This window comes from Myotis daubentonii, chromosome 5, assembly GCF_963259705.1.
Source record: "Myotis daubentonii chromosome 5, mMyoDau2.1, whole genome shotgun sequence".
Lineage (NCBI taxonomy): Eukaryota > Metazoa > Chordata > Mammalia > Chiroptera > Vespertilionidae > Myotis > Myotis daubentonii.
Window position 1 is genome coordinate 34171714 of NC_081844.1, and position 26731 is coordinate 34198444.

At 54.8% G+C, this 26731-nt stretch overlaps 2 protein-coding genes and 1 non-coding gene across 3 annotated transcripts; all 3 read right to left on the bottom strand.

The window, feature by feature from the left end:
- Positions 1 to 956: 956 nt before the first annotated feature.
- TPGS1 (tubulin polyglutamylase complex subunit 1) lies at positions 957 to 8559 on the bottom strand. The gene is made up of 2 exons (XM_059697487.1): positions 8186 to 8559; positions 957 to 1769 (listed from the first exon to the last, which is right to left on the bottom strand). The coding sequence occupies exons 1-2, from the start codon at positions 8557 to 8559 to the stop codon at positions 1232 to 1234; spliced, it is 912 nt and encodes a 303-aa protein (XP_059553470.1). The 3' UTR covers positions 957 to 1231.
- On the bottom strand, positions 2804 to 2989 carry LOC132236391 (U2 spliceosomal RNA). The gene has a single exon (XR_009453302.1). It is a non-coding gene; the product is annotated as a U2 spliceosomal RNA (small nuclear RNA).
- Positions 8560 to 9566: 1007 nt separating the features above from the next.
- Positions 9567 to 15500, bottom strand: MADCAM1 (mucosal vascular addressin cell adhesion molecule 1). The gene is made up of 5 exons (XM_059697486.1): positions 15338 to 15500; positions 14815 to 15087; positions 13582 to 13905; positions 11768 to 12142; positions 9567 to 9865 (listed from the first exon to the last, which is right to left on the bottom strand). The coding sequence occupies exons 1-5, from the start codon at positions 15396 to 15398 to the stop codon at positions 9699 to 9701; spliced, it is 1200 nt and encodes a 399-aa protein (XP_059553469.1). The 5' UTR covers positions 15399 to 15500; the 3' UTR covers positions 9567 to 9698.
- Between the last annotated feature and the right edge of the window lie 11231 nt (positions 15501 to 26731).

Here is a 26731-nt window from a genome sequence, read left to right on the forward strand (position 1 = left end):
CCACCTGGCAGGCAGGTCAACCTTCTGGGAAAGGCAAATAAAATGTCAACAGTGGGAAGGACAGAAGAGTCAGAGCCCCGGCAGAGCAGCAGCTCAAATGGCTGCTCAGAGCTGGGCCTTGGCTTTCTCAACCATAAAGCTCTAGGCTTCGCCTGTGCCCTGCACCCTGGGGGCCTGGGCTGGGCCCCCTCATCTGTCAAATGGGCTGTTGCCTTTGCTGAATGGCCCAGGTGTTACCCTCATTGTCTGCCCATAAAACTGATGTCATGGTGTTGGCATGTGGCAGCTCGTCAATAAATAGTTATTAGATTAATCATGATTTTTCCAGAGAGGCTTCCCAAAGTCTCTCCCTATGTACTGGGAAGTGCTGCCAATGTAAAGGAAGGTGCTGGGCTTCTGCCCCCTGCCCTGGGTTGGTCCATGGGGCCTGGTCCCTCAGGAAAGCCTGCTCCTCAAGCTCTGAAATCTGCAGTGGCCGGTGTCTGGAGTTTCTGCCTCCTGTTTTCTGACCACAGCACCCGATTTTCCCGTGGGGTTTCCTCATCTGTCAAATGAGGGTAGTGACTTACCTTCCTCATAGGGCTGTGGTGAGTCAAGACATCGCAGGTCTCAAACATGCTAGCTGTTTCTGTCATTGCCATTAGTATCTGCTGTGAACTCTTCCTCTGATAGCTGGGAAAACTGAGGCTCAGGGAGGAACTGCTTGGGGGGGGGCATGTGTAGAGAGCAGGGCTGGGGACTAATTGGTCATGCAGGTCCTCAGCCCTGAGGCAGGGCCTCCTGGGTCTGGGGCCCCTCACTGAATACCCCATTGCCCGCTGCTCCCATAAAGCTGCGTTCAGGGGCACCCTGGCATTTCCAGGTGGCAAATATGGCCTCTGGGCAGTGGGGGGCCTGCTGGGTGGAGAAACATTTCTGTGGCACAGGGCTGGAGTGTGGGGAGCACGCACGTCAGGTCGGCTTTGGATACGGATTTTATTACTGTTGCTGAGCAGAGGGGCCTTTACAGGTATGTGGGGAGGGGTGTCCACTTCAGAGTACCCTTGGCCACCCCCTGAAGGGGGCTAGAATATCATTCCAGATCTGGAGCTGGGTGAGGGCTCTCCGCACCTCCCCCTGCATGCAGAAACCCCAGTCCCCTGGTCCCACACCCAGGTTCTGCCCAGGAGCAGGTGAGCCAGACCTCACAGCATACCAGCTGTCTGGGTGGAGGAGGCAGGTGAGGAGGGGCTCAGCCCACTGGCTTGACTTTGGCGATAAAGAGGGCAGCAGCCTTCTCCAGGAACTCCTCTCGGGTCATGGGGGAACTGGACCGCCGGGCCACCAGAGCACGGTCCATGGCCTGCGCCAGGCTGTCAGGCCCCAGGCGTGAGCCAGCCTCCAGGTAGTGGGAGGGAGCAGAGGCGCCACTGCTGGCCTGCAGGGCCCCCTCCAGGGTGTCCAGCACTGCCTGGCTCATGCGGCGGTCAGCAACGGCCAGGGTGGGGTCCTCCAGCAGTTGGTAGAGGGCGCCAGCCCGCCCCACGAACTCCAGCAGCACAAAGCAGGTGAGCATGCCAGTGCGGAAGACATCCAGTGGTACAGCCTCGTGGTCCCGGCACTGGATCTTGCGCAGTAAGGGTGCTACGACCTCCTCAGGGGCCTCCCCATCTCGGCAAATGCGCTTGAGCAGTTCACTGTAGGTACGCCCATCCAGCCCCGGCTTCTTCTTGCGCCCACTGGCGCTCAGGCACTCATAGGCCACACCGACATTGTTGTTGAAGGCTGTCCTGCAGGCGGACAGGGGTGTTGGGCCAGCCCAGCAGGGCCCTCCACCCCCATGCCCACCAGCCTAGTCCAGGTTCCTGTCCCCCCTTGTTCTTCCTCCAACATGCCTGGCCTGGCCCAGCCTCAGGGCCTTTGCACAGCTGTGACCTCCCGCTGGAATGCCCTTCCCACAGCTCTCCCCATGGCTCCCCAAGTCACCTTTCTGGTGGGGCCCTCCCCTCCCTAACCTTTTCCTCTATTTTTCTTTTTAACAGTTACTACCATCAGACTCACTATATCGTGTCCTTATGAGTTTATGTTTTCCGGCCTGCATGTCCAGGAGCCCACATCAGGGTTTATCTGTCAGTCACTGTGCAAAACCAGTGCCCGGCCCGCAGCAGGTGCTCAATAAAGGCCTGCTAAATCAGCTGACCAGCATCTGCCCCCGGGACTCTCCATCTGCCCTTCTAAGGATGACACTTGCACTTACAGGGTGGCCACTCTTGGCCAAACACTCTGCCTATCTCATTCCATTCCCCGAGTCCCACTGGCCAAGAGTCGGCAAACTACAGCCATGGGTCAAACCCAGCCCACTGCCTGTTTTTGTAAATAAAATTTTATTGGCACACAGCTACGTTAATCCATTGACATGTTTCTTATGGCAGCTTCCTTGCTGCAATGGCAGAGTCCAACGTTCACAACAGAAATCAGCCTGCAAAGCTGGGAGAACTTGCCACCTTTACAGAAGTCAACCCTGCTCAGCTATAAGGTGGGGGCTATGAGGTGGGTATGGTTCCTTGCCCCATGAGCAACCCGAGGTCCTACTATGTGCCCCGGCCATGTGTGCTGTGAGCTTCATGAGCAAAGTAGGGGAGCACTGGCTAAGTGTGTGAGCTGCCGGGTGAGTCTGGAGCCCACACACTTAACCAGTTAGTGTACAGTGGGTGCCCATGTCTCACGGTCATCACATCTGCAGCCCGGTACCTGGCCTGTGGCCCAGGGCTAGTGTGGCTGGTGGCCTGTTACTAGTTTCATAGTCACAGCTGGGAAGTGAGGTTCAGGGCCAAGGATCCCAGGGAGGAAGGGCCTGACCCTAGGCCTTAATGTTCATCCTTTCTGGGAGCTCAGCTCCATGGTTCACATTGCAGCACCACTCTTTTTTCCAATCCTCACTCAAGGATATCTTTCAAACGGATAAGAACAGATACTACACTTGATCTTAGGCAAAAGACTGAGAAGCAATTCCAAGGATATGTTTTAGGGAGGAAGGGAGGGGAGGAGGGGGAGAGGGAGGAACACTGAGGGGCTGCCTCCGGTAGGTGCCCTGACCAGGAACTGAACCACATCCTTTTGGTGTACAGGACAATGATGAGCCACCTGACCAGGGCTGCAGCACCACTCTTATCTCATGTGTGACCTGGGCACATCACCTCACCTTTCTATGGGTTAGTGTACAGTGGGTGCCCAGTAAGTGCTGGCCAACATATAGGTGTCCAGTAAACTTATACTCTGGTCGACTCAGCACGAGGCTTATAAATGGCTGTGCTGACCTGATGAGCTATGTAGGTCAAAACCCCATTACATAGGAAACTGGCGCAGAAGTGAGGGCAATAGCCTGGGAGGTCTCTCTCCCAGCTTGGAACCAGTTCCCACCCACCTGGCTATCAACTCCTCTGTCTTCCCATTTATTGGGCCCTTTGCAGTGAGTAAGACCATCCAGGGAAGCAGAACGGGTGCCAGATACAGTTTCAACAAACATTCGTTTCCATGATTACGACTGTTACCACACAATAACCCTCTGTAGGAGCTTTTATTAGCTCCTTTCACCAGAAGAAGGAAGTTGGGGAATCTGGTGTAACTGTGGCGGCCATGAGTGCCGGTATCAGTTACCCATTGCTGCATACCAACTTACCCCCAAACTTAGTGTCCTAAAATGGCAACAACAGCTATGATGAGGTTTCTGTATGGCAGGAACTCGGGAGAGGCTTAGCTGGAGGATTCTGGCCTGTTCCCTGATAAGGTGGAGGTCAGGATGTCAGCTGTGGCCACGGTCCTCCGAAGCTGGACAGTGGAGGTGTTTCACTGCTGGTTCAGACACGAGGCCTTGGGTCCCGGCCCTGGGTGTCCCCATGGGATGACTTGAGCACCTCCACACATGGAGTGTGTGCTCTCAGGAAGTAGCTGTCACGTCCATGACACCTAGAGGTGACACATCCTGTAGATGTGGGAGATGAGTGCATGCAGGTGTGAGTACCAAGAGGTGAGGGCCTCCAGGGGCATCTTGAAGACTGGAAAGCGCTGTGCTGTCCAGCCCTCTCCGCGCTGTGACTGAGCCCTCTGACTTGCCTTGGTGACTGAAGTGTGCATGTGAGCAATGCGAGGGCCATGTTTAATGGACATTTTCAGAGCCATCGCATCATTCCCCACGGTTCACTCTCCACTACCACGGTGTAAGCTCATAGCAGTCCCGTGGTGTGAGGACACAAACCTTAGCTGTGCTGAGGCCACTGAGGTCTCCGGGGTATTTGTTCATTTGGTGGGACACGGCTCACCCTGACTGGTACATAAGTGGCCCACGATCCCTCCAACACTGGGCCCTGAAGCCTCTCCTCCAGGAATCTGGTTGACCCATCAGGGGGCAAACATTTAGGTGCCTGTTGGTTCCCCGGGTGTTCCTGGCCCCAGCTCAGACCTGCACGCAAGTTCTAGCCACTGCCTCTCACTTTCCTCATCTGGAGAACGAGGGCTGTAATCGGAGCCTCAGGAGGCTTGGGAGGACAGAAGGGTAGATCTTATGCCAGTCAGTGCTCAAGACTGTGCCAGCACGTGGGAGGGGCCCCATGTGCGCTTGTCATTTGCTATAACCTGGGCTGCAGTGCAGCCGGGCTGTCCAGAAGCTGTTTATCTTTAGACTCCCGGCCTCGAGGGCACGCAAAGGGGTAATTCAGCGCAGTGAGATCAGAGCTATGAGGAGAACCGGGCAAGAAGCCCAGAAGGCAGCAACCGACTCTAGGCCGAGGCTTCATAACTGCCCCTGTGGGGGGCTCCCCAGGTGCTTCCCAATCAGGAGGGCAACCATGCCATCTGGGGGCGGGCAAGAAGGCAGCCGGCTCTGGGCTTGGCCTGGGCTCCATCTTGGCTCCACCATGGAACTCTGGGCCTGTGTCCCTGTCTGGCACTTACTGAGGGCTCCATTCCTGTCAGCAATTTGTGAAATGTGTGAGCATTTGTTAAAACAAAAAAAGAACACAGCCCTAACCGGTGGCTCAGTGGATAGAGCGTCGGCCTGCGGACTGAAGGGTCCCAGGTTTGATTCTGGTCAAGGGCATGTACCTTGGTTGCGGGCACATCCCCAGTAGGGGGTGTGCAGGGGGCAGCTGATCGATGTTTCTCTCTCATCAATGTTTCTAACTCTATCCTCTCCCTTACTCTCTGTAAAAAAATCAATAAAATATATATATATATATATATATATATATATATATATATATATATATATTTTAAAAGAATATATTTATGGGATGTCTCATAAAGTTAGACTTTTCACTTTAGACCAGGGGTTCTTAATAGGGGTAATCCTGCCCCAAGGGCACACTGGATAATATCTAGGGACATTTGTAGTTTGTTGTCACACTGAGGGTGCTCCAGTCATCGAGGGGTGGGGGCCAGGAATGATGCCCAGCACGCCATAGTACCCAGGACAGCCCTCAGAGGTGACGTGAGCTCAGGAGCCTTGGCCTGGACCTGTTGGTGCCTTTTGCATGTCTTCCCAGGTCACAGGGACCTGTGGGGGATGGCATCCTTGCAGTTACTATTAGCAACATGATGGCTTAGGAGTCCTTGGAGCCACACTGCCTGGGTCTGACTCTGGCTTTGTCCCCTCATGGCCATGCAGCGCTCACAAGTCCCGAGGAAACCCAGGGTCCTGAGGCCAGCAGGGGGGCGATGGGATGCCATCACCAGTCCTGCAGGCCAGCAATGCTGACCTCTCGAGACACCTGCACAGGGGGTTTTGTTGACTTCTCCCTAAACCTTTTGTGATGACATGCTCAAGAACAGCCTCATGATAGCCTGGTCAACCTTGCAGCATCAGGTAAAGTTGCCCAACCTGGGAGCACCTGTCTCCCACACCTGGGACTTCCTGGTCACGATTCTACTCCTGACCCACCAGGCGTGGTAAAGGGCCCCCTGCTCACTGCTCTCCCTCTGTGCCCTTGCTGCTCCCAATTGCCTACAACAGCAGCCCCAATTCCCCTGCACTGCAGTGACTTGTGTCCCCACAAAATGTACATCCACCTGGAACCTCTGAGTGTGACCTTATTTGGAAATAGGGTATTTAATACGTAATTAGTTCAGGATCTGGAGATAGGGTGAGGTGGCTCTAAATCCAATGCCAAATGTTCTTAGAAGACACAGGAGACAACAGCTGAAATGAGGCTTCCACCAGCCCAGGGACACCCAGGAGTTAGGAGAGGCAAGAAAGACCCTCCCCCAGAACCTCTGGAGGGAGCTCAGCCCTGCAACACCTTGATTTCAGACTTCCAGCCTCCAGAACTGTGGGAGAATATATTTCTGTTGTTCTAAGCCACCAAGTTTGTGGTAATTCGTTGCAGCGGCCAGAGGGAACTAATACATTTTCCTGTTGACCCTACATCCAAAAGATGCTTCTCAGCCTTCATCTACTGGACCACTGGATACAGGGCTACTGCCAGCCCACACGGTGACTTTGTGTGAATTAGGAAAAAACTCTACAAAGAGCCTTCATATAGACATCCTTGCTGTGATGTCTACGGGAGAGTGGCTTGTGCATTGCTTGACCTGAACAACTGTACACGGTGGCCCTGCCACTGACCACTTTTCCTCCTGGGAAGATGTCCTGGGATGCCACTCTCGTCTGGTTCCCACCTTCACCCCTGATCTGTCTTCACATATTTTTTTGTGGGTTCTCTGAGGCTGGGGCTCCTCAAAGTTGGAGCCTGGGCTCTTCTCAGCTCTTCTGAGGCCTTCGCAATTCTTCCCAGTTGACAACCTCCTGTCCCAGTTGCACATCTCAGTTGCAAACCTACTTGTCCACTTTCCTGCTACAAGGTTCTCCCAGCTCCCTGACTCTGGCAACTTCCCCCAAACCAGTAACCTTCCATCTCAGTAGATACCTGGGACTGCCCTACACACTCCCCGTCCACCCTGGCCCCAGCAAATCCACCAGCTCGGCCTTCAGAGCATGTCCAGAGCCCATGTATGTCCCACCTGCTCCTCTTCCCAGGTTCCTATCTCAGGGGTGGCCCCAGCATCCAGATACCCAGCTGCTCTCTTGTCTGGCTGTCATCTTGGATACCCTGCATTCCCTTTCCTCCTGTGGGAGTATATTTCTGTTGTTTTAAGCCACCAAGTTTGTGTTAATTTGTGGTGATGTGGCTGCTCTGCTCAGATGCTTGCTCTCCACACGACTCCCACAGCTGAGCTCCCTCCCCAACATCTCTGTACTTTCCTTCTTGTGGTCTGCACCTGTGACTCTTTCTGGAGGTCTGCCCAGAAGCATCTGGGAATAGCTTGGGAATCAAGCTGAAATGCTCCCTTGGTTGGCTTCCTCCTTCCTGGGGTCTCCTGGGAGCACCCTCTTATAAAATCACCCCATATGAGTGCTTGCCTCAGGCTCTGCTGCTGGAGACGCCCCTAAGCCAAAACCCAGTCCACCCACATCCAGTCAGTGACTTTGTCCAGTTGATGATGCTTCTCCCCAACCCACCTGATGCAGACCATGCATTCAACACATATTCCTCAACCACCTTACATGGGCTTACAACTGTGGGTAAGCAGGGACTAGAGGGGAGTGGGAAGGCGCCATCCCCTCTACCCCACCATGCTTCAGCTGTGAGAAGGCAGTGAGTCCCACAGTGCACCGGTATGCACTGTGGCAGATGCACCTGGGGCACCACCTTTCTCTGTGCTCACTCAGGGCTCTTCCTGGACACCCCTTCTGCACGCTGGGAGCCTCCCTCTAGGATAGGGGCATTGGGTGACTAGGTGCTTTCTGTCTCCACAGCCCAACCCTATAAAATATTGCTTTTCTGGCTCAATGGACAGAGTTTCTATGCTCGTAATGAGCTAGCTAGGAGGGACCTGGCTCTACCTTGGGCAAAGTCCTTTCTGGGCTCCATGATTTTAAAAAAATTGGGTGGGCTGCAAGGGGAACTCATTACCTACAAAAAGGCATCACAAAAGCCGAAGCCGGCGCATAGCACGCAGGTCACTGCCAGCATACGCTGGGTGCATCCAGCGTCAGGGAGGCACTGTAGACTATAGTTCCCAGCATGCCACGCACTCAAGCGCCGGGACCCGGGGCGAAGAATCGCGCGGAGCATGCTGGGAATTGAAGGCCGACACACCACCCCGCCCCACCCCTGCCCAGGCCCGCCCCAGTCCCGCCCCAGTCCCGCACCTCTGGGAGTGGTGAGCCAGGCGAAGGTGCCACAGCGCGCGGCCCAGGCGCTGCTGCTGAAGCAGGAGCTGGCCCGGGGGCTCCCCGGCGCCGCCGTTTGCAGGCGTACTTAGGCCCATGTTCTCGAAGTAGTGCGCCAGGAAGGAGATCGGTTCCTCGGGCCGTGCCTCCAGCACCTTCAACAGGGCCGCGCGCAGCATTTTTGTCACGCCGACCTGCTGCAGGAAGTCCTCCTCGCTCTCGGTCGTGGTCGCTGCCCCGGACACCGATGGCCGGCTGCTGTCTGTGAAATTGGCCGCCGGGGCCATGGCCAACCGCCGCTTCTCCACTGCCGCCATCTTCGCTGAGGGCAACGGGGCCGGAAGTGCCGTCATATTCCACAGCGCGCCGGCGCCTCTTGGTGGCCATCTTGGTTAAGGGCAGAGGACGCCGGGTACCTCTGGGCGACTGGGAAATCAGTAATGCAGGCCGCCCTTTCCGTTAGGTTCTAGTTGGCATTCCCCCTCCAGTTCCCTCTATACGCGTACTGGTTGCCTTTCCTGGCTTAGGCCCCGAGCTTTGCCAGACTGAAAAACGGCTCCCAAGGAAGGGCCTGGTTTCCGACCTGAAGCCGGACTGCTTGCCAACTGGGTAGTGGGCGCGTCCTTCCTTGCATGGTTCCCTAGCAACCAGTCTCCTCGGTTACCGGAGCCCCTGGCTGTGCTTGAGAGGGGATGGACCCACCCGGATTCAAGGATCGAGCGCCGCCCTGTCCCATTTTTCTGATTTTTGTCTTTGTGCTCAGCCTGGCCTTCAGCCCAACCCAGTCTTGATCTGAGTTTATAGTTCACCGCGTGGGGACCCGGCCCCAGCCACCCCCAGGCTGCGGTCTGCTCGGGGCTCCCACGGCCCCTAGACCCCTGTGCGTGTTTGGGGAGTGAGTAGCCCACCCACAGCCCCCAGTTCCCCACCCCAGGCCGTGACCTTCCTCACACTGTACCCTCTAGGGCTCTCAACACCCGCATCGTTCCCCAGGGCCCACAGGCTTGTCCCCGCACCTGCTGATCTTAAGTCTAGCCTCTCTCTCGGCTGTCTCCTCCGTAGCTCCCTTAATAAGCCATCTCTTCTGTGTCTTTTTCGACACTGTCCCCCCACCCCCATACATTCTCCATTTCTTTTGATGGCTCCTAGTTATTCTGGAGTTCCAGGTTCCCCGTATCCAGGGAAAGGCACAGTATTTGTATTCTCCCTCCCCAGGCAAAGTGCACACTCCTCCTGCCCCAGGCTAGTGGGGCTGGGGTGTCTGTCTATCCTGTTTCTTGGGGGAGTCGACCGGGGCAGAGAAGTCCAGGGTCCTCCCACCACAACAGAAGCCAGTGAGGTCAGACAACAGGCTCTTTATTCTCCAGTTGGAGGGAGGGGCAGGTCCCCAGGGGTCCCACCAGGGGAAACCCGGCCTAGCTGTTCTGGCTCTCAGGGCAGAGGACACCCCATCAGCCCTCATGCTGCCCAGAACCCTGCAATCGTCCTCTGGTCACAATGGGGTGGAAGGAAAGGTAGGCCACTTCAGAGGTGCTGGTGGGCCTTGCGGTCCCCTGGCGGGCTGGCAGCATTTCCACAGGCGGTAGGTGAGGACCGTCAGGAGGAGCAGCCCCAGCACCAGGCTGCCCATCCACAGGGCTTCGGACACTGGTGGGGAGCCTGGAGGGAGAAGTATCGGGAGCCTGAACCCCTCTTTGCAGGTTGTGGGGATAAGCCCAGCAGAACCTGCCAAAGGGCTTCCAAATTTACCAAGTACCCTAGAATTTAACAAAGGACTTAATGACTTAGAATAGCCATTTTTAACCTTTTTCATTCCCTGGCACACATAAACAGATTATTAGAATTCAGTGGCACACCAAAACATATATTTTTTGCCGATATGACAAAAAAATAGGTATAGCCCTAGCTGGTTTGGCTCAGTGGATAGAGTGTCAGCCTGGGGACTGAAGGGTCCCGGGTTCTATTCCAGTCGGGGGCACATGCCCGGGTTACGGGCTTGATCCCCATTGGGGGGCGTGCAGGAGGCAGCCGATCAATGATTCTCATCATTGGTGTTTCTATCTCTCTCCCTCTCTCTTCCTCTCTGAATTCAATAAAAAATATTAAAAAATAGGTATAATTTTTATTCATTCACACGGGATGGCTATTGCTGTGTTGGCTGTTGTCATTTTTTATTTTTTTAAATTTTTTTTACATATTTTTATTGATTTCAGAGAGGAAGGGAGAGGGAGAGGGAGACAGAAACATCAATGATGAGAGAGAATCATTGATTGGCTGCCTTCTGCATGCCCCACACTGGGGATCGAGCCCACAACCCAGGCATGTGCCCTTGACCGGAATCAAACCTAGGACCCTTCAGTCCACAGGTCAACGCTTTATCCATTGAGCCAAACCAGCTAGAGCTGTTGTCATTTTTTAATGAACAATGTAAGGGAAAAGAGTTCGGTGCCCCTGACTAAAGAGGTATTGCATGTTTAAAAAATTCTTGTGCACGCTGGTTGAAAACCACTGGCTTAGAATGTCTTTTGAAATGTATAAAAACCACTGGAATATCCAAAGGACTTTGGAGTGAATCTTTTTTTTTTAAATATATATTTTATTGATTTTTTACAGAGAGTAATGGAGAGGGATAAAGTTAGAAACATTGATGAGAGAGAAACATCGATCAGCTGCCTCCTGCACACTCCCTACTGGGTATATGCCCGCACCAAGGTACATGCCCTTGACCGGAATCGAACCTGGGACCTTTGAGTCCGCAGGCGGACGCTCTATCCACTGAGCCAAACCGGGTAGAGCTGGAGTGAATCTTTTGAAAGGTATGTAGGACCTTAGAGTTAGAATTGGGCTGTCCAGGGAGGCGGCCACTCACATGTTTATACTTGAAATGTGGCTTGTCTGGGTAGAGAAGTGCTTGCTGGCAGTGTAACATACACATAAAATATCCCACTCATACCTTTTTACAGATTACACATTGAAGTGATGATATTTGAGTTATATTGGGTTCAATAAAATATATTATCTAGCCCGGCCAGCGTGCTCAGTGGTTGAGTGTCAGCCTATGCACCAGGAGTTTGCTGGTTTGATTCCTGGTCAGGGCACATGCCTGGGTTTGGGGCTCGATCCCCCGTGGGGGGTGTGCAGGAGGCAGCCAATTGATGTTGATGTTTCTCTATCATCGATGTTTCTATTTTTCCCTTTCCCTTCCTCTCTAAAATAAATAAAAACATTTAAAAAAATACATTGTCATTTTTACTTATTTTTCTGAATGTGGCTACTAGAAAATTTGAAGTGACCTAAGTGGCTGTATTCTATTTTTATTCCACAGGCTGTTGTAGTCATAAAGTTCAGTTTACAGACTGCTGTGAAATCTTTGTAGTTCCTGAAATGTTGTCATGGCAATGCCAGGCAACTGTAATCTTGTGTGTCAAGAAAACCCACTGGACAGTTGGGGAAGCTGAGACTGGGCAGGGCACTTCCTTGTCTAAGGCCTGTGTGCAAGGCTTCCTCCCTCCTAGGCTCCCCCAGGGCCCGCCCCACCCCGCCCCACCCCGCCAAACTCACAGATTTCTGGGAGTAGGTACAGACTGGCTGTGTGGCCCCCTGGGTCCAGGCGACACTGGAACCAGCCCTCGGGGTTGCATCCAGCCCACAGCACGCTCAGCCAAGCCTGGGCCCCGTCCTCCCGCCTCTTGTAAGCTGCCAGATCGCCGGGTGCCCGGGTCCAATGCACAGCTATGCCCGGGCCACAGGCCGCTTTACACAGCAGCTCCAGACCCCCTGGTGTTGGCGACTGGTGGATCTCAGGGTGGCAGGGCCTGGTGGAGCTGTTCCCAGGTGTGGGGCCAGGACTCCAGGGGCTGGGGGTGGAGTTGTGCTCCAGGATGGCCTCTAGGGAGGTTGTGACCGGGGTCTCCTGGGAGGTCAGGCTGTGCCGGACTGGAAAAGAGGGCAGCCGTTTTTCTTCCTGTCACCCCAGTTGCTTTCTTGCCTCAGTCTCCCCATCTGGACCATGGGGTTGGAGGAGAACTGCCCCAACTCCCACCTTGGGCCACTTGGTGAATTGCAATGTATGCGAGTGGGTAGGAGTGGGATTGGTCTGTCGCGGCCCTCCCCACCCTAAGGGAACTTCTGAATCTCCTGGTCTCACTTTCTTCAACTGTAAAGGAGACGAGAGCCTACCACCTAGGCCCTCACATGCGCCCAGAGCGTAGGGCCAGCGAGCGCAAGCATTGGATTTTATTATTATGGGACTGGGTGGTGGAGAGAGGGAGGATGCATCTGACACAAACTGAGCACCTACTGTGTGCCAGGGCCCATGTTAAATGTTATTCTTCATCATTCAGCACCTGCTTACTGTATATCTGCTATGCGCTAGGCACTATAACAGTTATTCATTCATTCAGAGTGTAGCTATTCAACACCTATGTTCTAGACACTGTTTTAGCCAGTGAGAACACAACCATGAATAATACATTCCTATCTTGGTGAAGCCAAGAGCAGGGGAGATAGATAATGGGGAAAAAATTAAAAGAACATATGGGAGGTCAGATGTTAATAAAAATGTGTCAAGAAACATTCAACAAGAGAGAAAGGGCTTGTGTGTGTGTGTGTGTGTGTGTGTGTGTGTGTGTGTGTGTAAACATGTCCATGTGTGAGGGGAAAGCGGAAGTCAGGAGAAGCCTCACTGGGAAGGTTACCCGAGAGAGGTGAGTGAGGAGAAATCTGGGGGAAGAGCATTCCCAGTGGAGGGCACAGCATATGCAAAGGCCCTGAGGCTGGACCGTGTCTGTTGGAGGAATAGTGAGGACGTCTGTGTGGCTGGAGCAGAGTGAGGGGGAGAAAGGGAGGAAGTGCGGGCAGGAGATGATGGTATAGGTTGTGCAGGGCCTTGGGGGCCCCAGGGAGGACTTGGGCTTTTATTTGGAGGGAGATGGGAGCCCTGAAGGGCTGTGAGCAGAACAGGTGGGACTCAGGTGCTCACAGGCGCCCTCTGGTGGCTGCTACCAAGAAGACAAACTGTGGGGATGAGGATGGGAGCCAGGGACCAAGGGGGAGGGCAGAGCTGGTACCAGAGTGCATGGAGGGTAGGTGCTCAGTAAATTTGTTGAATGGATGAATAAACAAATGATTTAGAAGTATCTCTCTGGCTGCCTCAAGGGACAGACTCAAGATGGAATGCAATTTTCCCACGGGCCTAGGGACTCTGACCTAGAGTAGGTCCCCTAAATGGGGACCCGGCAGGTGAGGGGCAGAATCAGAATTACAGAAGAGTTGCTGTACACCACTCATCAAGGCTCCTAGGCACTGGGTAGTGTGACTTCACCCACTTCCTGGGGACACTAAGGTGCAGGGCAGTCAGGACCCTGCAGACTCACCTGGAATGGGCTTTCGGTGGCTCAGCTCCAAGCCCGGCAGCCTCATGGTCGCCTGGCAGTGGAGGGCGAGTGGAGCAGGTGTTCCCAGGGGGGGAAGCAGCCAGCGCTTTGTCACTTGGAACAACGCGTCCTCGCCCTCCTGGGGCTCCTCGTCCTCCTCCTGGCCCAGCTCCTGCACCCCCTCCAGTTCCTGGTCCCCCAGGAGCAGGGACAAGGAGAGGACATCAGGGCTGGCAGGCGTGACGTTGTGGGCTGTGCAGGCCAACTCTTGGTCCCGCCCGGCCACCAGGTCCACTGGGGAGACAGTCAGCTGGTTCGGGAAGGCTGTGTAGGGAGGTTTGGAGGGGCATGGGCTGAGCCTAGAGCAGTGGTTCCCAACCTTTTTTTTGGCCACGGCCCACCTAAGCATCTCTAAAATCCTGATGTCCCCCCTCCTGTTACATATAATTCTAATTCAAAAAGTGAACCCTATTCTTGTGGAGGAAGCCTAAAAGGCCATTAACTTGGTCTAAACAAGCTTCCAAAGAACATGGTATCCCTGAAAGAGAAAAGTAAAAGAATGAAAGGACAGTTGAAGTACTGAGGAAGAAATCTCTAAGAAATTGTTAAAAAATAATATGAAGTGATATGAAAAAATAGCAAATAAAGTTTCAAAACATATAATAGAGAACTGAAATGCATAAATATGTCACTATATATGTATATTTATATACTGTATATGAGGCCCCTAGCACCATAAGAAATGTAAAAAATTCACTGTTAATAACCCATTCTCGAATTGCCCCCCTTAAAGATCGAATTGCCCCCCTTAAAGATCAAATTGCCCTTTTGGGAACCACTGGGCCCTGAGGAGGGTGATGAGTTGGGACCAAGCAGGAGGGAGTAGGGACTGCTGGTGCAGAGAGACAGGGAAGACCCAGTAGGCACACCTTGCATGGCTATAATGTAAAAAAGATGCTGGAGGGGGGTCCAGAGCAGAAAGAGTGCGTGTTGGGGGTCAGGTATGGAAGGTTTGGGGGTAGGTTGGGGGTGTGGGAGTGAAGGCTGGGAGCCTGGAGTGGGGATGTGGAGAGAACCAAGTGGATTGCATTTCAGTTTGAGCTGGAGCAGGGTGGGCAATCTGGGAAGGCTCCCGGGCAGAGGTGGCACAGAAACAGATACAGCAGGGCTGCTGGGGGGCGGGGGGGGCTGGCTGGTGCAAAGGCTGCGAGAGGAGGAGGGGCGGGGGCTCACCAAACACCAGGAGTCGCACGGTGTGCTGGTAGGTGAGGCTCCCGCAGGAGCCCACACACACACGGGTCCCCGCAGACGACAGTGAGGCGTTGCGCACAGAGAGGACGCTGCTGCCGGCGCCCGACTGCACCGCACCCAGGCTAGTGTCCAGGCCCCGCCACTGCACCGAGGCGGCCCTGGGGCCCGCACAGGGCAGGCGGCAGGTGAGCTGCCTCGACTCGCCCACGGCCACTGCCACCACGGGCTCGGGGGGCTCCACCTCCAGGCGCCCACCTGCGGGCAGACTGCGCTCTCAGTCCCACCCCCTCCCAACCCGCCCCCCGCCTCAGACCCCTGCCCCGAGCTCCCTCCCTGCCACCGAGCCTCTCAGCCCCTCCAGAGCGGTCCTCTGTAGGACGCCCATCACCTTCCCTGAACCTCCCCACCGCCCTTCACCCAGCGCCCTCCGCAGCCACTCCCCGCTCTCTCCTAAGCCCCCTGCCCTCTCGGAGCCCCCCCCCCCCCCCCCGCCCCGTGGGCTCACCGCGGCCTGTCTGGAGGAGCCCCATGAAGAGGGGAAGCAGGAAGGCCAGGCCCCGTTCCATGCTGGGCCCCCTGCTCTGTCCATGGCCCTCGAGAAAAGTGGCTTAAATAGTGGTGCCTCGGGCTCCTTCCTGCCGCCCCAAGACCCTGCTGCTCCCCCGCCCGCAGCTGTTCCTCCGGGATTTCCCACCCTGACCCCCGACCCTGGAGGCGACAGAGAGGCTGGGGCTGGGGGCCAGGGGCTGCCGAGGTCACACAGATGAAGGGGGTGGTGGTGGGGAGATCTGGGCCAATTCCAGGGCTCACTCTCAGAGACGGAAAGATCGGGAGGTGGGGCCAGAGGAAGGAGACCGCAAGGTCAAGTGAATGGAAAACCCGACGGGGCCCAGGGTCGGCGCCATCCGCGCGCGCCCCGACGGGCGAATCTCGGCCTTCACTGCCCTGAGCGGCCGCGCGGGGTCAGTGCAGAGCAGCCGCCTCCCCGCTCCAGCCTGCGGCCTGGGGGGGTGGGGGTCTCCTGGGGTGATGGAGCTGAGGCCCACCCGTGCCTGGGACACAGCAGGGCCGACCTCTGAGCGTGCTCCCCTCTGGCTGCCGGGAGCCGGTCCATGCTTGCTGTTTCAAGGGACCTGGCATATATGGCATACTGTTCTTAATATGTTTGCTCACCTTCTTGGCACTATGTGTTTTAACCAAGGTCTCTGAGAAAGGTTGTTTTCCCCAGGTAGGGATTTTCCCCTGAAGTTAGGGAGGGAATAAAACCCCTCAACTAAGTGCCAGGTGGGTAATTAATCCCTTTAACTATGAACAATCATGCTTAAACTACATAATCTTTTCTCCCTGGAATGGAGATAAGAAACGCCCTAACCTTTGTAATAGAGATTGATAGGATTGAATCAACTGGTATAAATACAGTTGTAACAAGACAGAAACACACAGAACTTAGAACAGAATCAAGAAGACAGAACCTACACGGAGCCTAGAGACAGAAGAACTTCGCTGGAGAGGGCATGCCGGAGGATCCTGGACAGGGACTGGCCTGGGAGCCTGACGGCAGAGCCTGGCAAGAGAGCATGGCAAAAGATCCTGGACTGAACCTGACTGCGGGGATTGGCAGGAGAGCCTGACTAGAACCTGGTGACTGAACCTGACTCGAGTACCTGTACAGAACCTGGCTGGAGACCCTGACAAGCGAACACGGCTATGATGATCAACTGAACGCTATCTCTGTATCGTTCCTTCTTCGCCGACTCCGTCCACACCTTTGGGGACCCCTGGACCCGCTGGGGTTGGACCCCGGCATATGGCGCCCGAACAGGGACCCCTACATAAGCCCCACTCTCGGGATGGATAGGACTCCACCATAGGAAGAGGGTGGATAGTCTTCGCCGACTCCGTCCACACCTTTGGGGACCCCTGGACCCGCTGGCGCTGGACCCCGGCATATGGCGCCCGAACAGGGACCCCTAGGTAAGCGCCCCGCACTTGGGACGGATCGGACTCCACCGTAGGAAGAGGGTGGATAGTCTTCGCCGACTCCGTCCACACCTTTGGGAACCCCTGGAACAGGATTCCCTTAGGTAAGCCCCTCCCCCATTGAGAACCCCACACTCGGGATGGATAGGACTCCACCAGGGTGCTACAGACCCCCCTATAGAGGATAAATAGGGTAAGAAGGTGGATAGTACAGAATTTAGATTAAGAAGATGTGCCATACTGAGTCTAAAGAAAAAAGACTCTGTATTGATCTTTAGATTAAGAAGATGTGCCATACTGAGTCTAAAGAAAAAAGACTCTGTATTGATCTTTAGATTAAGAAGATGTGCCATACTGAGTCTAAAGAAAAAAGACTCTGTATTGATCTTTTAACATATATGCTTGCTAGCAGAGGAATTAAGGTTACTCCCAGTCAGACAGAACGTTTTATACAAGAAGTATGTCCATGCTTTTCTGAGGAAGGAAAGGTAAATGTAATGGCATGGGAGAAGGTAGGCCCAAGGAGCCTGGCCAAGGGGCAGCTGGTGGAGGCCGGGAGCCCCTGGCCGGAGGGTGCCTCCACACCCCCTTGCATAGGGAGACCAGCGCCTGGGGTCCGCAGGCGGCCTGGGAAGGGAACCGGGCCAGGCTTCCCACCACAGCGGTCAGCAGCCAGTCCTGAGACCTCATCTTCCCGGCGCCCGAACTCCCCGCGCTCAGCCCGGCTCCCCTTTCCCCGTCCGCCCTTCCTGTCCGGTCACCACTCACACACAGACACCCCAAGGCTGCCTATGGCATAAGGGAAGAGCTCAACTCTGTGCCCGCTAGAGCCCTTGGGGATCAGGCCTTGGCACGGCTGTGCCCTCACCCTGCTCGGCCTCTGCCCGAATGCTGCCACCTCCCCACAGCCCTCTCCTCTGTCTCACTCAGTCCAGCTGTGCTTTCCCCAGAGCCCGGAACTCCCCGTACTGAAGGCGGGGGATCTTGTCTGCCGTGGCCCCCCTGACCCCAGACCCCATCAGAGCAGGCACACAGGAGGAACGGAGGTATCCAAACTCAAGGTGTGGCCTGTGCCTGTGTCCCTTGGGCAGCCCGGAGATGGGATTTCTAAGCACCACCATTCTGCCTGTCTGTGTCTCCCCAGCCTCTTGTCAGGGGCAGAAACGGAGGCTCTGAGGGGCTGGGAACAGAAGGGGTACACGGAGGCTGAGGGACTGAGGCCTCAAGAGGCAAGGGTCCATGTGTGTGAACTCAGTGTCCATCTTCCGTGGTCCCAACTCCCCTCCTGCCCCGGTGCCGGGAATGGCCACACAGGAAGATGGACTCCAAGTTTCTGTCCTCCCCAGCCCAGAGGTGCAGGCCCTTCTCGGGAAGCTGGGCCCTTAACCCACTGGCCTGGTGAATGGGCCTCTTCCCAGGCTCTGACCCGACTTCCTGCGGCCCTGGCAGTTGCGGCCCCTTGCAGGGCGTGACCAGCCCTCTGGGCCCTGCCTCCCCCACTGTTGCCCACCCCAAGCTCCCAGATCTGCGCTCTGTCTGTGTAAGTGGTGGGTCATCTTCACATTCAGGTTCACATCGCTGTACGAGAGCACTGAGGAGGACCCCGTGACCTGGGGTGGGTGGGGGGGCCGGTGCCACCACCCTGAGGACAGGTGGGCTGAAGAGATGAAGGAGGTTCTGGGCAGAGGTGAAGCCTGGGGAAAGGGATAAGAAGGGAGTGGAGAAGAGACAGACGATGGGGGGGGGGGGGGTAAGGGGGGAGAGAAGAAAGGGATGGGGCAGGAGTCTGGGTGGACCCCAGGGAGGGGTGAGGGGGAGACCCCTGGAAGCCTGAGGGCAACAGTAGCTGTGGGCTGAACCAGTTTCACACCTGCATCTGGGACATGTGGTGTTGTCCCTGGAAGGCTCAGTCCATGGGAGCCGCCTGGTTTGGGGCTGAGGTCCTTGCTCAATCCCTCCTCCCCCCAACCCTTGGCCTGGGCTTCCTGCAGACCGCCCTCGGATCCCCTTCCCGGCATTGTCCCCACCAGGGAGGAAGTCCTCAGCGGCACGGCAGGAAGCCGCCTTCCCACGGAGGGTCCCAGCCCCCTCTCCAAGACCCAACATCCTGGCCTTCCCTGCCCGTGACAACACTGGGGCTCTGCAGGGACCTGGGCCGGGAGGGTGTCCAGGAGAGGGCGCCCTGGAGATGCCTTTTCCCTCCAGGAACACCCTTCTCACCAGCCTGGGCCAGCTCCCCTCACTGGCACCACTGGTCAGTTGGGGGCCTCGAGGCTCTTTCTTTGGGAGTGGGCTGCAGCGATGAGAGCAGGGCTGGGTCCTTTGGGACCCCTGTCAGGTCCCCCCACCCAGCTCTGGTGCTGGAGACCCCATACCTGAAATGTCAGCCCAAGTCCTGCCCCTTGGGGTAGCTCCCTGTTTTGGTGAGTCTGGGGGAGGGGGGAAGGCTGGGTGGGTCGGTTTTATAAATAACCACACAGAAGGCTCTGGAGCAGGAAGGGCTGTTGCAGTTCATCAGGTCTTCCATCCCCTGCTGGCCCCTGAGCTAAGCTGAGGGGGCGTGGCAGGAGGAGTGACACCCAGGGCACCAAGCTGGGGGGTCAGGGCCCCGAATAAATAACTAACAGAATGCCTGTGAAGACAACATTGTTTGATGAATCTGTTTGCGTAGCTGAACCCAAGTCTGGCAAAACAGGTGGTGGCAGGTGGCCATCCTATGGCTGCCAGAGCCGGGGGTCTGCATGCTGCCCAGCCCCTCCGGCCATCCGGGGGCCTGAGATTTAAGTCACCAGGAGTGTCAAGGGGAGCGAAGGCTTTGAGTGGTGACACCTGGGTTCAGACTGGTTGGAAGTGGCTAGAAGCTCCCCAGAGACTTCAGCTGGTCCCCCATTGGGGAACAGGGTTCAGGGGAGCAACTCCAAGGGAGATAGGTGGGAGGAGCTTTGAGGGTGCCAAGGCCCCTCACTTACCCCACAGGGCAGGGAGGCCCGTCTTGGTGAGAGCAGATTTGGGAGTGCTGGCTCCATCACCCTGAGGCAGGAGGATCTGAAGCTTGGTCCCTGACCTCAGGCCCTGTGGCTACCTGAGGCCATGCTGTTTTTTAGAAGCAGTTCCTTACTGGGGAATTGCGGGAGTGGGGTGGGGGGGAGAGGAGCCTCAGGGTACCCATCACTGGGCTTCTTGTGGGTGTTGGGCCACAGGGCCAGGTGGTTGTGCTGGTAGATGAAAGGGGCCCTGGGAGCAGGTACAGAAGAGGAAGAGTGACCTACATGTGGTCTACTTTGGAGAGAGTGGGTGGTGGTGATGAATTAAAATAGAGGATTTGGCATAGGTACCAAGGCTACCAGAGCTTTGGGCCCCATGTGTGCAATTTCCTGTCCCAGACCAGCTGGCTGCACCCTGGATGATTGACCCATCAGAGAACAACCAGGTATGTCACACAACAAACAGGACAGGGCACAGCCACCAGCCACTCTCAGCTACTGACCACCTGAAATGTCATTTAAAATTTATATTTTATTTTTACTTATTATTTTTTTAAAATATATTTTTATTAATTTCAGAGAGGAAGGGAGAGAGAGAGAGAGAGAGATAGAAACATCAAAGATGAGAGAGAATCATTGATCAGTTGCCTCCTGCACAGCCCCTACTGGGGATCAAGCCCGCAACCCGAGCATGTGCCCTTGACTGGAATCGAATCCGGGACCCTCCAGTCTGCAGGCCGACGCTCTATTCACTGAGCCAAACCAGCTAGGGCTTATTTTGTTTTTAGAGAGAGAGAAAAACATCAATGTGAGAAAGAAACATGGATTGGTTGCCTCCCATATGCACCCTAACCGGGGATGGAATCTATGTGCCCTGACTGGGAATGGAGCCAGCAATCTTTCGGATGATGCTCCACCAATTGAACCACACGGATCAAGGCTGTAAATTTTAATTTTAATTTCAACTTAAAAACAGATACTTAACTCAGTTACTGGAAAACTTCAGTCAGGGAAACACAGTCCTCAATGAAAACTGAAAGTGTCCTCCATGGAGACAGAGATAAAGCTGGTTTATATAAACAAGAGTTCCAGCCCATACCTGATTGGTCAGTTCTCATGTAAATGAGGACTCCAAATCTTCAGTTTGATTGGTCCAAAAAGCACTGCATGGCCCTAGCCAGTTTGTCTCAGTGGATAGTGCATCAGTCTGCGGACTCAAGGGTCCCCAGTTTGATTCTGGTCAAGGGCGCATGCCCAGGTTGCAGGCTGGATCCTCAGTAGGGGGCGTGCAGGAAACAGCCATTCAATGAGTTTCTCTCATCATTGATGTTTCTATCTCTTCCTCTCTTTTCCTCTTTGAAATCTCTCTCTCTATATATGTATATATTAGAGACTCAATGCACGAAATTCCTACAAGAGTAGGCCTTCCTTCCCCCCCCGCTGCCAGCACTGGCTTCCCTCTGGCACCCGGGACCTTGGCTTCCCTCACAGCCCCAGCTTCATCTGGAAGGTCGCCTGGAAGGACATGTGGTCTAATTAGCATATTGTGTTTTTATTATTATAGATATATTACAAAGGCACTGCACGGAGTATTTGGAATGAAATGCTCTGATTGGTCAGTAAGCTGCAAATGCTACAGCTGCACAGGTCCAATTAGGTGGGGAATATCTTAGTCCTATTGGTCAAATTTTGATCCTCGGAGTTCTCTCATAAGAGCGACTCCATTGCAGAAGCACAGGGCAGGAGCCTGACAGCCCAGTCTGTGGCTTTTCTCTAACATGGAGCTTGGCTGAAAGGCCCCTGTAAACAATGGCTTCTAGACTCTGGCTATGAAATTGGGTCCACTAAACCACAAGGATTCCTTCTTGGCCAGGTATATTCTTCTCCGGGTCAACATGGGTTAAGTAAAGTACATTTCATTTTATATTTTCTAAAACTAACTTTATTTATGCCACCCATTTCTTTTTGTGTTTTTCAACGTGGCTGCTGGAGTATTTAAATGATCTTGTGTAGCTCAAATTCCATTTCTGATTGGCAGAACGGAAATATTCTTGGTCACATGATGAGCTCCCCTCTCCACCTCACCTCGGGCTGAGACCTGGGAACCCCTGCTGTTGGAAGGGGTTGGGACAGTGGTTCTCACCTGGGGGTAATTTTGTCCACTCCCCACCCTGGCGGACATTGGGTGATGTTTGGGGACATCAGTGGTTGTCAAGATTGGAGGTGCTCCTGGCATCAGGGCGGTGGGGGCCAAAGGTGCTGCTCGACACCCCACAATGCCCTGAGAATAGTCAGGTCCCAATGCCAGCAGTGCTGGGAGTGTCAGAGGCTGGGAAACCCTGCGTGGGAGAGGCCTGACTGTAGAGGGGAGGGGCGGGGGTGTGTGTCCTCGGTCAGCGCCCAGACCAGAGCCCCTCAGGGAAGTGCTCTGCCAAAGCAGCTTCTTCCAGTTGCAGTGTCTGCTCCTGCAACATGAGGGGGCCCAGGGGGACCAGGCGGGATGGGAGGCGGGCAGCCAGGCTGGGCGAAGAGGTGGGGCCAAATTCAGAGAAGGGTCAAGGGGGAGTTGGAGGTGGATCTGCAGGGAGGTGGGGGGTCGGGGTTGCAGGGCTGTGCCTGGGTGGACCAGGCTGGGTTTGCGGGTCCTGAGCAGGGAATGAGGCCAGGGTTCATCTTCCAAGGTCGACGCTGAGCCCCAGCTGGTCTAGATGGGCTGTGGGTGCCCACTGCCAGGGGCAGCGGCGGGGGCGGGGTCCCGTGTCGGGCCGGCCCTCCGGTACTCACGGCACCGCCATCCTTGGACGATCTTCTTGACCAGCAGGACGTTGCGGTTCATCCGCGTCCTCTCGCGGGCATGGTGCCCCGGCCGCGGTCCCCGGCTCGGCCCTGTGGGGCGCCCGTATCTGCAGCCCGGAGCCCCGGGGGTGGGGTGGGGAGCTCGGGTCTGGCTTCCACCGCGGTCAGCAACTACGGGCCGGACTCAGTCGCCGCTTCCGCTGCCATCGCCGCGCACTCGCGCTCCCTGACTCTCCCGGCTGCTCCGGTGCCCCCCTCGCCTTGGCGGGACTACACCTCCCAGCATGCTACGGGCGCCGCGGGTCTGCGGCCAGGGGCTTCGGTTCCCACAAGGCCACGCGCACCGCAGCGCCTCTCCAGCCTCCCCGCTCCCCGCTCGCCTACCACCCGCACCCTGCGCCGCCGACGTGCACGGCTCGGGGACTGGGCTCGAGGCGCTGCGCATACCCGGCGCCACCGCACTTTCCTCCCCCCGCCCCCGCGCCCCGCTTTTACAGAACCCCGTGCTTCTTTAAACCAACGTCCTGTCCCCCAGTTCCCTGCTGCAATGCATTGCCTAGAACCAGGGACAGGGGCAGGTCGTGTTGCCTTGGGGGAGGTCACGGGGAAGGTAAGAAGGTACTGCATCTCTCAACCCAGACGGCAGCAGGTGCGCAAGGTGCTGGATGAACGCACAGGAGATGACCCCTGGGACCTGAGTCCGAGGCCATAGTGTAGTGTTTCTTCTCTGTCACTTCCACCCCCTACCCCCGCCCAGGGCTGGGATCAGGACACCGGGAGCTGATCCGGCATCTCGCTTTGGGGCTGGGATGATGATAAAGGTCCTGTTGCTTGGATGGAGTCATGTTGCTAAGGCACCCAGAGTCTTATGCCTGGCCAAGGGTCCAGGTGCTAGGGAACAGCCACTGTTTGATCCAAGGTTGAACAGATGTTTCTGGGAACTGACATAATGGTGCTAGGGACCAGGGTGTGCTGAGGAGTGATTTTGTCAGGAGGGTCCTACTTTGTGAGTATCAGTGGCTAGGGATGAGGGTCACTCATTAATTCAACAAATATTTAAATGTTTTATTTATTGATTTTTAGAGAGAGGAAGAGAGAGAGAGAGAGAAACATCAATTTGTTGTTCCATTTATTTATGCATTCATTGGTTGATTCTTGTGTGTGCCCTGACTGGGGATCGAACCCTCAACCTTGGCATATTTTTGAGTGCCTACTAGTTGCCAAGCACTGTCCTAGGTGCCAGGGTGACCGCAGAGAGCAAGGTGGGCAGACCCGTGCCCTAGGAACTTACATTCCAATGGGGCCCAGGGTAACCACAAACATTAAGCATAATAGACAGACAACTGTAAATGTTGAGTGACTGGCCCTTCAGGGCAAAAAGCCCTGCTTTGTAGTGGGTCCTGATTCTTGCATCACAGCTACATCAGCCAGCTTGCAAAACTGCACATTTTACACCTCTGACAAATTCCAGCCCACCATTGTGCAACAAGTAACTACACTACAAATACACACTTAGCTGGTGATAAGCTACGAGGCAAAGAAAAAGTAAAATGGAAGGGGGGTTGGCAATATGCAGTTGGGGCAAGTTGTAGAATCAAGTTGGATGGTCAGAGGAAGATTTGTTTAGATCAACAGGTGTGAGCAACAACTTGAAGGAAGGGGAGAGAATTAGCAAGCATCTGTGTGGGAAAGGATGTACCAGGTAGAAGGCACAGTCAGTGCGAAGGCTGAGAGGCCGGAGCTACCTGGAGCTTTTTTTTTTTTTTTTTTAAATCATCACCTGAGGATAGGTTTCTATTGATTCTAGAGAGAGAAGAAGGAAGGGGGGGGGGGGAGAGAGAGAGAGAGAGAGAGAGAGAGAGAGAGAGAGAGAGAGAGAGAGAGAGACATCGATAAGTTGCCTCCCCCAGGCGCTCCAACCGGGATCAATCCTGCAACCTGGGTGTGTGCCCTGTCTTAGAATCAAACCCACAGCACTTCAGTGCCCAGGACAAGGTTCCAACCGACTGAGTCACACTCGCCAGGGCTACCTGATGTTTTTGTTTTGTTTTGAATTTTTATTGATTTCAGAGAGGAAGGGAGAGGGAGAGAGAAATAAAAACACCAATGATGAGAATCATTGACCAGCTACCTCCTGCACACCCCACACTGGGGATTGAACCCGTAACCTGGGCATGTGCCCTGATCAGGAATCGAACCGTGACCTCCTGCTTCATAGGTCGACTCTAAACCACTGAGTCACGCCTGGCTGGGTTGCCTGGTGTGTTTTTAAAAAGCAAGTGGGCCGCCTCTTTCTGGGGCAGTGGTTCTCAACATTGGCTGCACATTAGAATCACCTGGGAATCTTTTTAAAATCCTGATTTCTGGGCCTCATCCTCTGGAAATTCTGTTTCTTTGTTACTAATGTTGTGGCCCCACCCCATAACAAAGAAACAGAATTTCCGGAGGATGAGGCCCAGAAATCAGGATTTTAAAAAGATTCCCAGGTGATTCTAATGTGCAGCCAAGGTCGAGACCGCTGATCTAGGGGATGCTGCGCCACGGGCATCTCTGAGGACAACTGGCACAAGCACCATAAGACCAGGGGCAAGAGAAAGCCCTGCCACAAAAAGTGAATATATGAGCTGGGCACCCTGCTGTTGCCACGAAGACTGGCCCTTACTGAATATGCACAGACTGCATGCAGGGAGGCAACAAGAACCTTGCCTTAAGGCTGGACATGGGCAACTTCTTCTGGGGCTCAGAGTGTTGTCTGTGCAAAACAGGGATTATTGATGTTGTCTACAATGCATCCAACAATGACCTAGTTTGCACCAAAACCCTAGTAAAGAACTGCTTGGTGCTCATTGACAGCACACCCTACTGACAGTGGTACAAGTCCCACTATGCACTGCGCCTGGGCTACAAGAAGGAGGCCAAGCTAACTACTGAGGAGGAAGATATTTTAAACAAACAAACAAACAAACAAACAAACAAACAAAAAGTCAAAGAAAATTCAGAAAAAATAGAATGAAAGGGAAAAGCATGCACAAGTCAGCAATTTTCTAGACGAACAGTTCCAGCAGGGCAAGCTTCTTGCATGCTTTGCTTCAAGACCAGGCCAGTGCCTCACCTGTGTGGTCCAGTGGTTAGAGTGCCAGCCTGGGCACTGGTCAAGGACACATATCTGGGTGGGTGATTTCCGGACCGCAGTGAGGTGTGTGTGTGTGAGGCAGCCAATCAATGTGTCCCTCTTATCTTGATGTTTCTCTCTCCTCCTCCTCCTCCCCCTTCCCTTCCACTCTCTGTAACAAATAAATGGAAAAAAGATCCTCACTCCTTGGGTAAGGATAAAAAAAGCAGACCAGTGTGGCCATCCAGATGGCTATGCGTTGGAGTTCTAGCTGAGGAAAACCAAGGCCCAGAAAGACAAATAAATTCCCCTCCCTCCTTTCTTAGTTAATTTAATAAAAGTGTTCATTGTTCTCAAAAAAAGGGGGGTGGGTAAGAGGGTGAGGGGCCAGAGGGGCTGTACCAGAGGGATGGATAAAGCCAGAGAGGAGAAAGAACCTGGTCAGGTGGGACTCTGTGGGCTCCAGGGAAGCCTGCTGGGACCCCTCTTCAGCCCCGAGTCTCTGAGTGTGAGCCACTTCTTCCTCCGAACCTCAGTGTCCTCATCTGTAAATTGGGGGCTTGGCAGCCCCGCAGCAGGGCACCCAATGGAACAGAGTCGTTCCGGCCCATATGCCGAGCCAGCTTTCTCTAGGATAGAGGGGGTGGGGTGGCTGGCGGGTTCCCTGCGTCCTAGTCCTCTGGGAAGAACAAGGCTTCCTTGTTAGAGTCCTCACGGAAAAAGGGGCAGGCGGCCACAGAGGCACGTGAGTCTGAGTCAGGAGACTGGCCACTGGACAAAGGACTATTTTGAGGCACTGGGGAGGTGGGAAGTGACATATCAAGCATGAGCCGACACTGGCTGGGGTGGCAGCTCTTGTGAACACCTGTACACCACTTCCTGTACACCAAGGGCAGAAAACAACAGGTCACCCGATAAACCCAGCCTCCTGGGCGCGGGTGGGGGGTGTCCCTTACTTGCAGCCCCAAATGATTTTAGAAAAGGGAGGTGAAAACTCAAACCAGCAGTAGCAGCAATGTTGATGAGA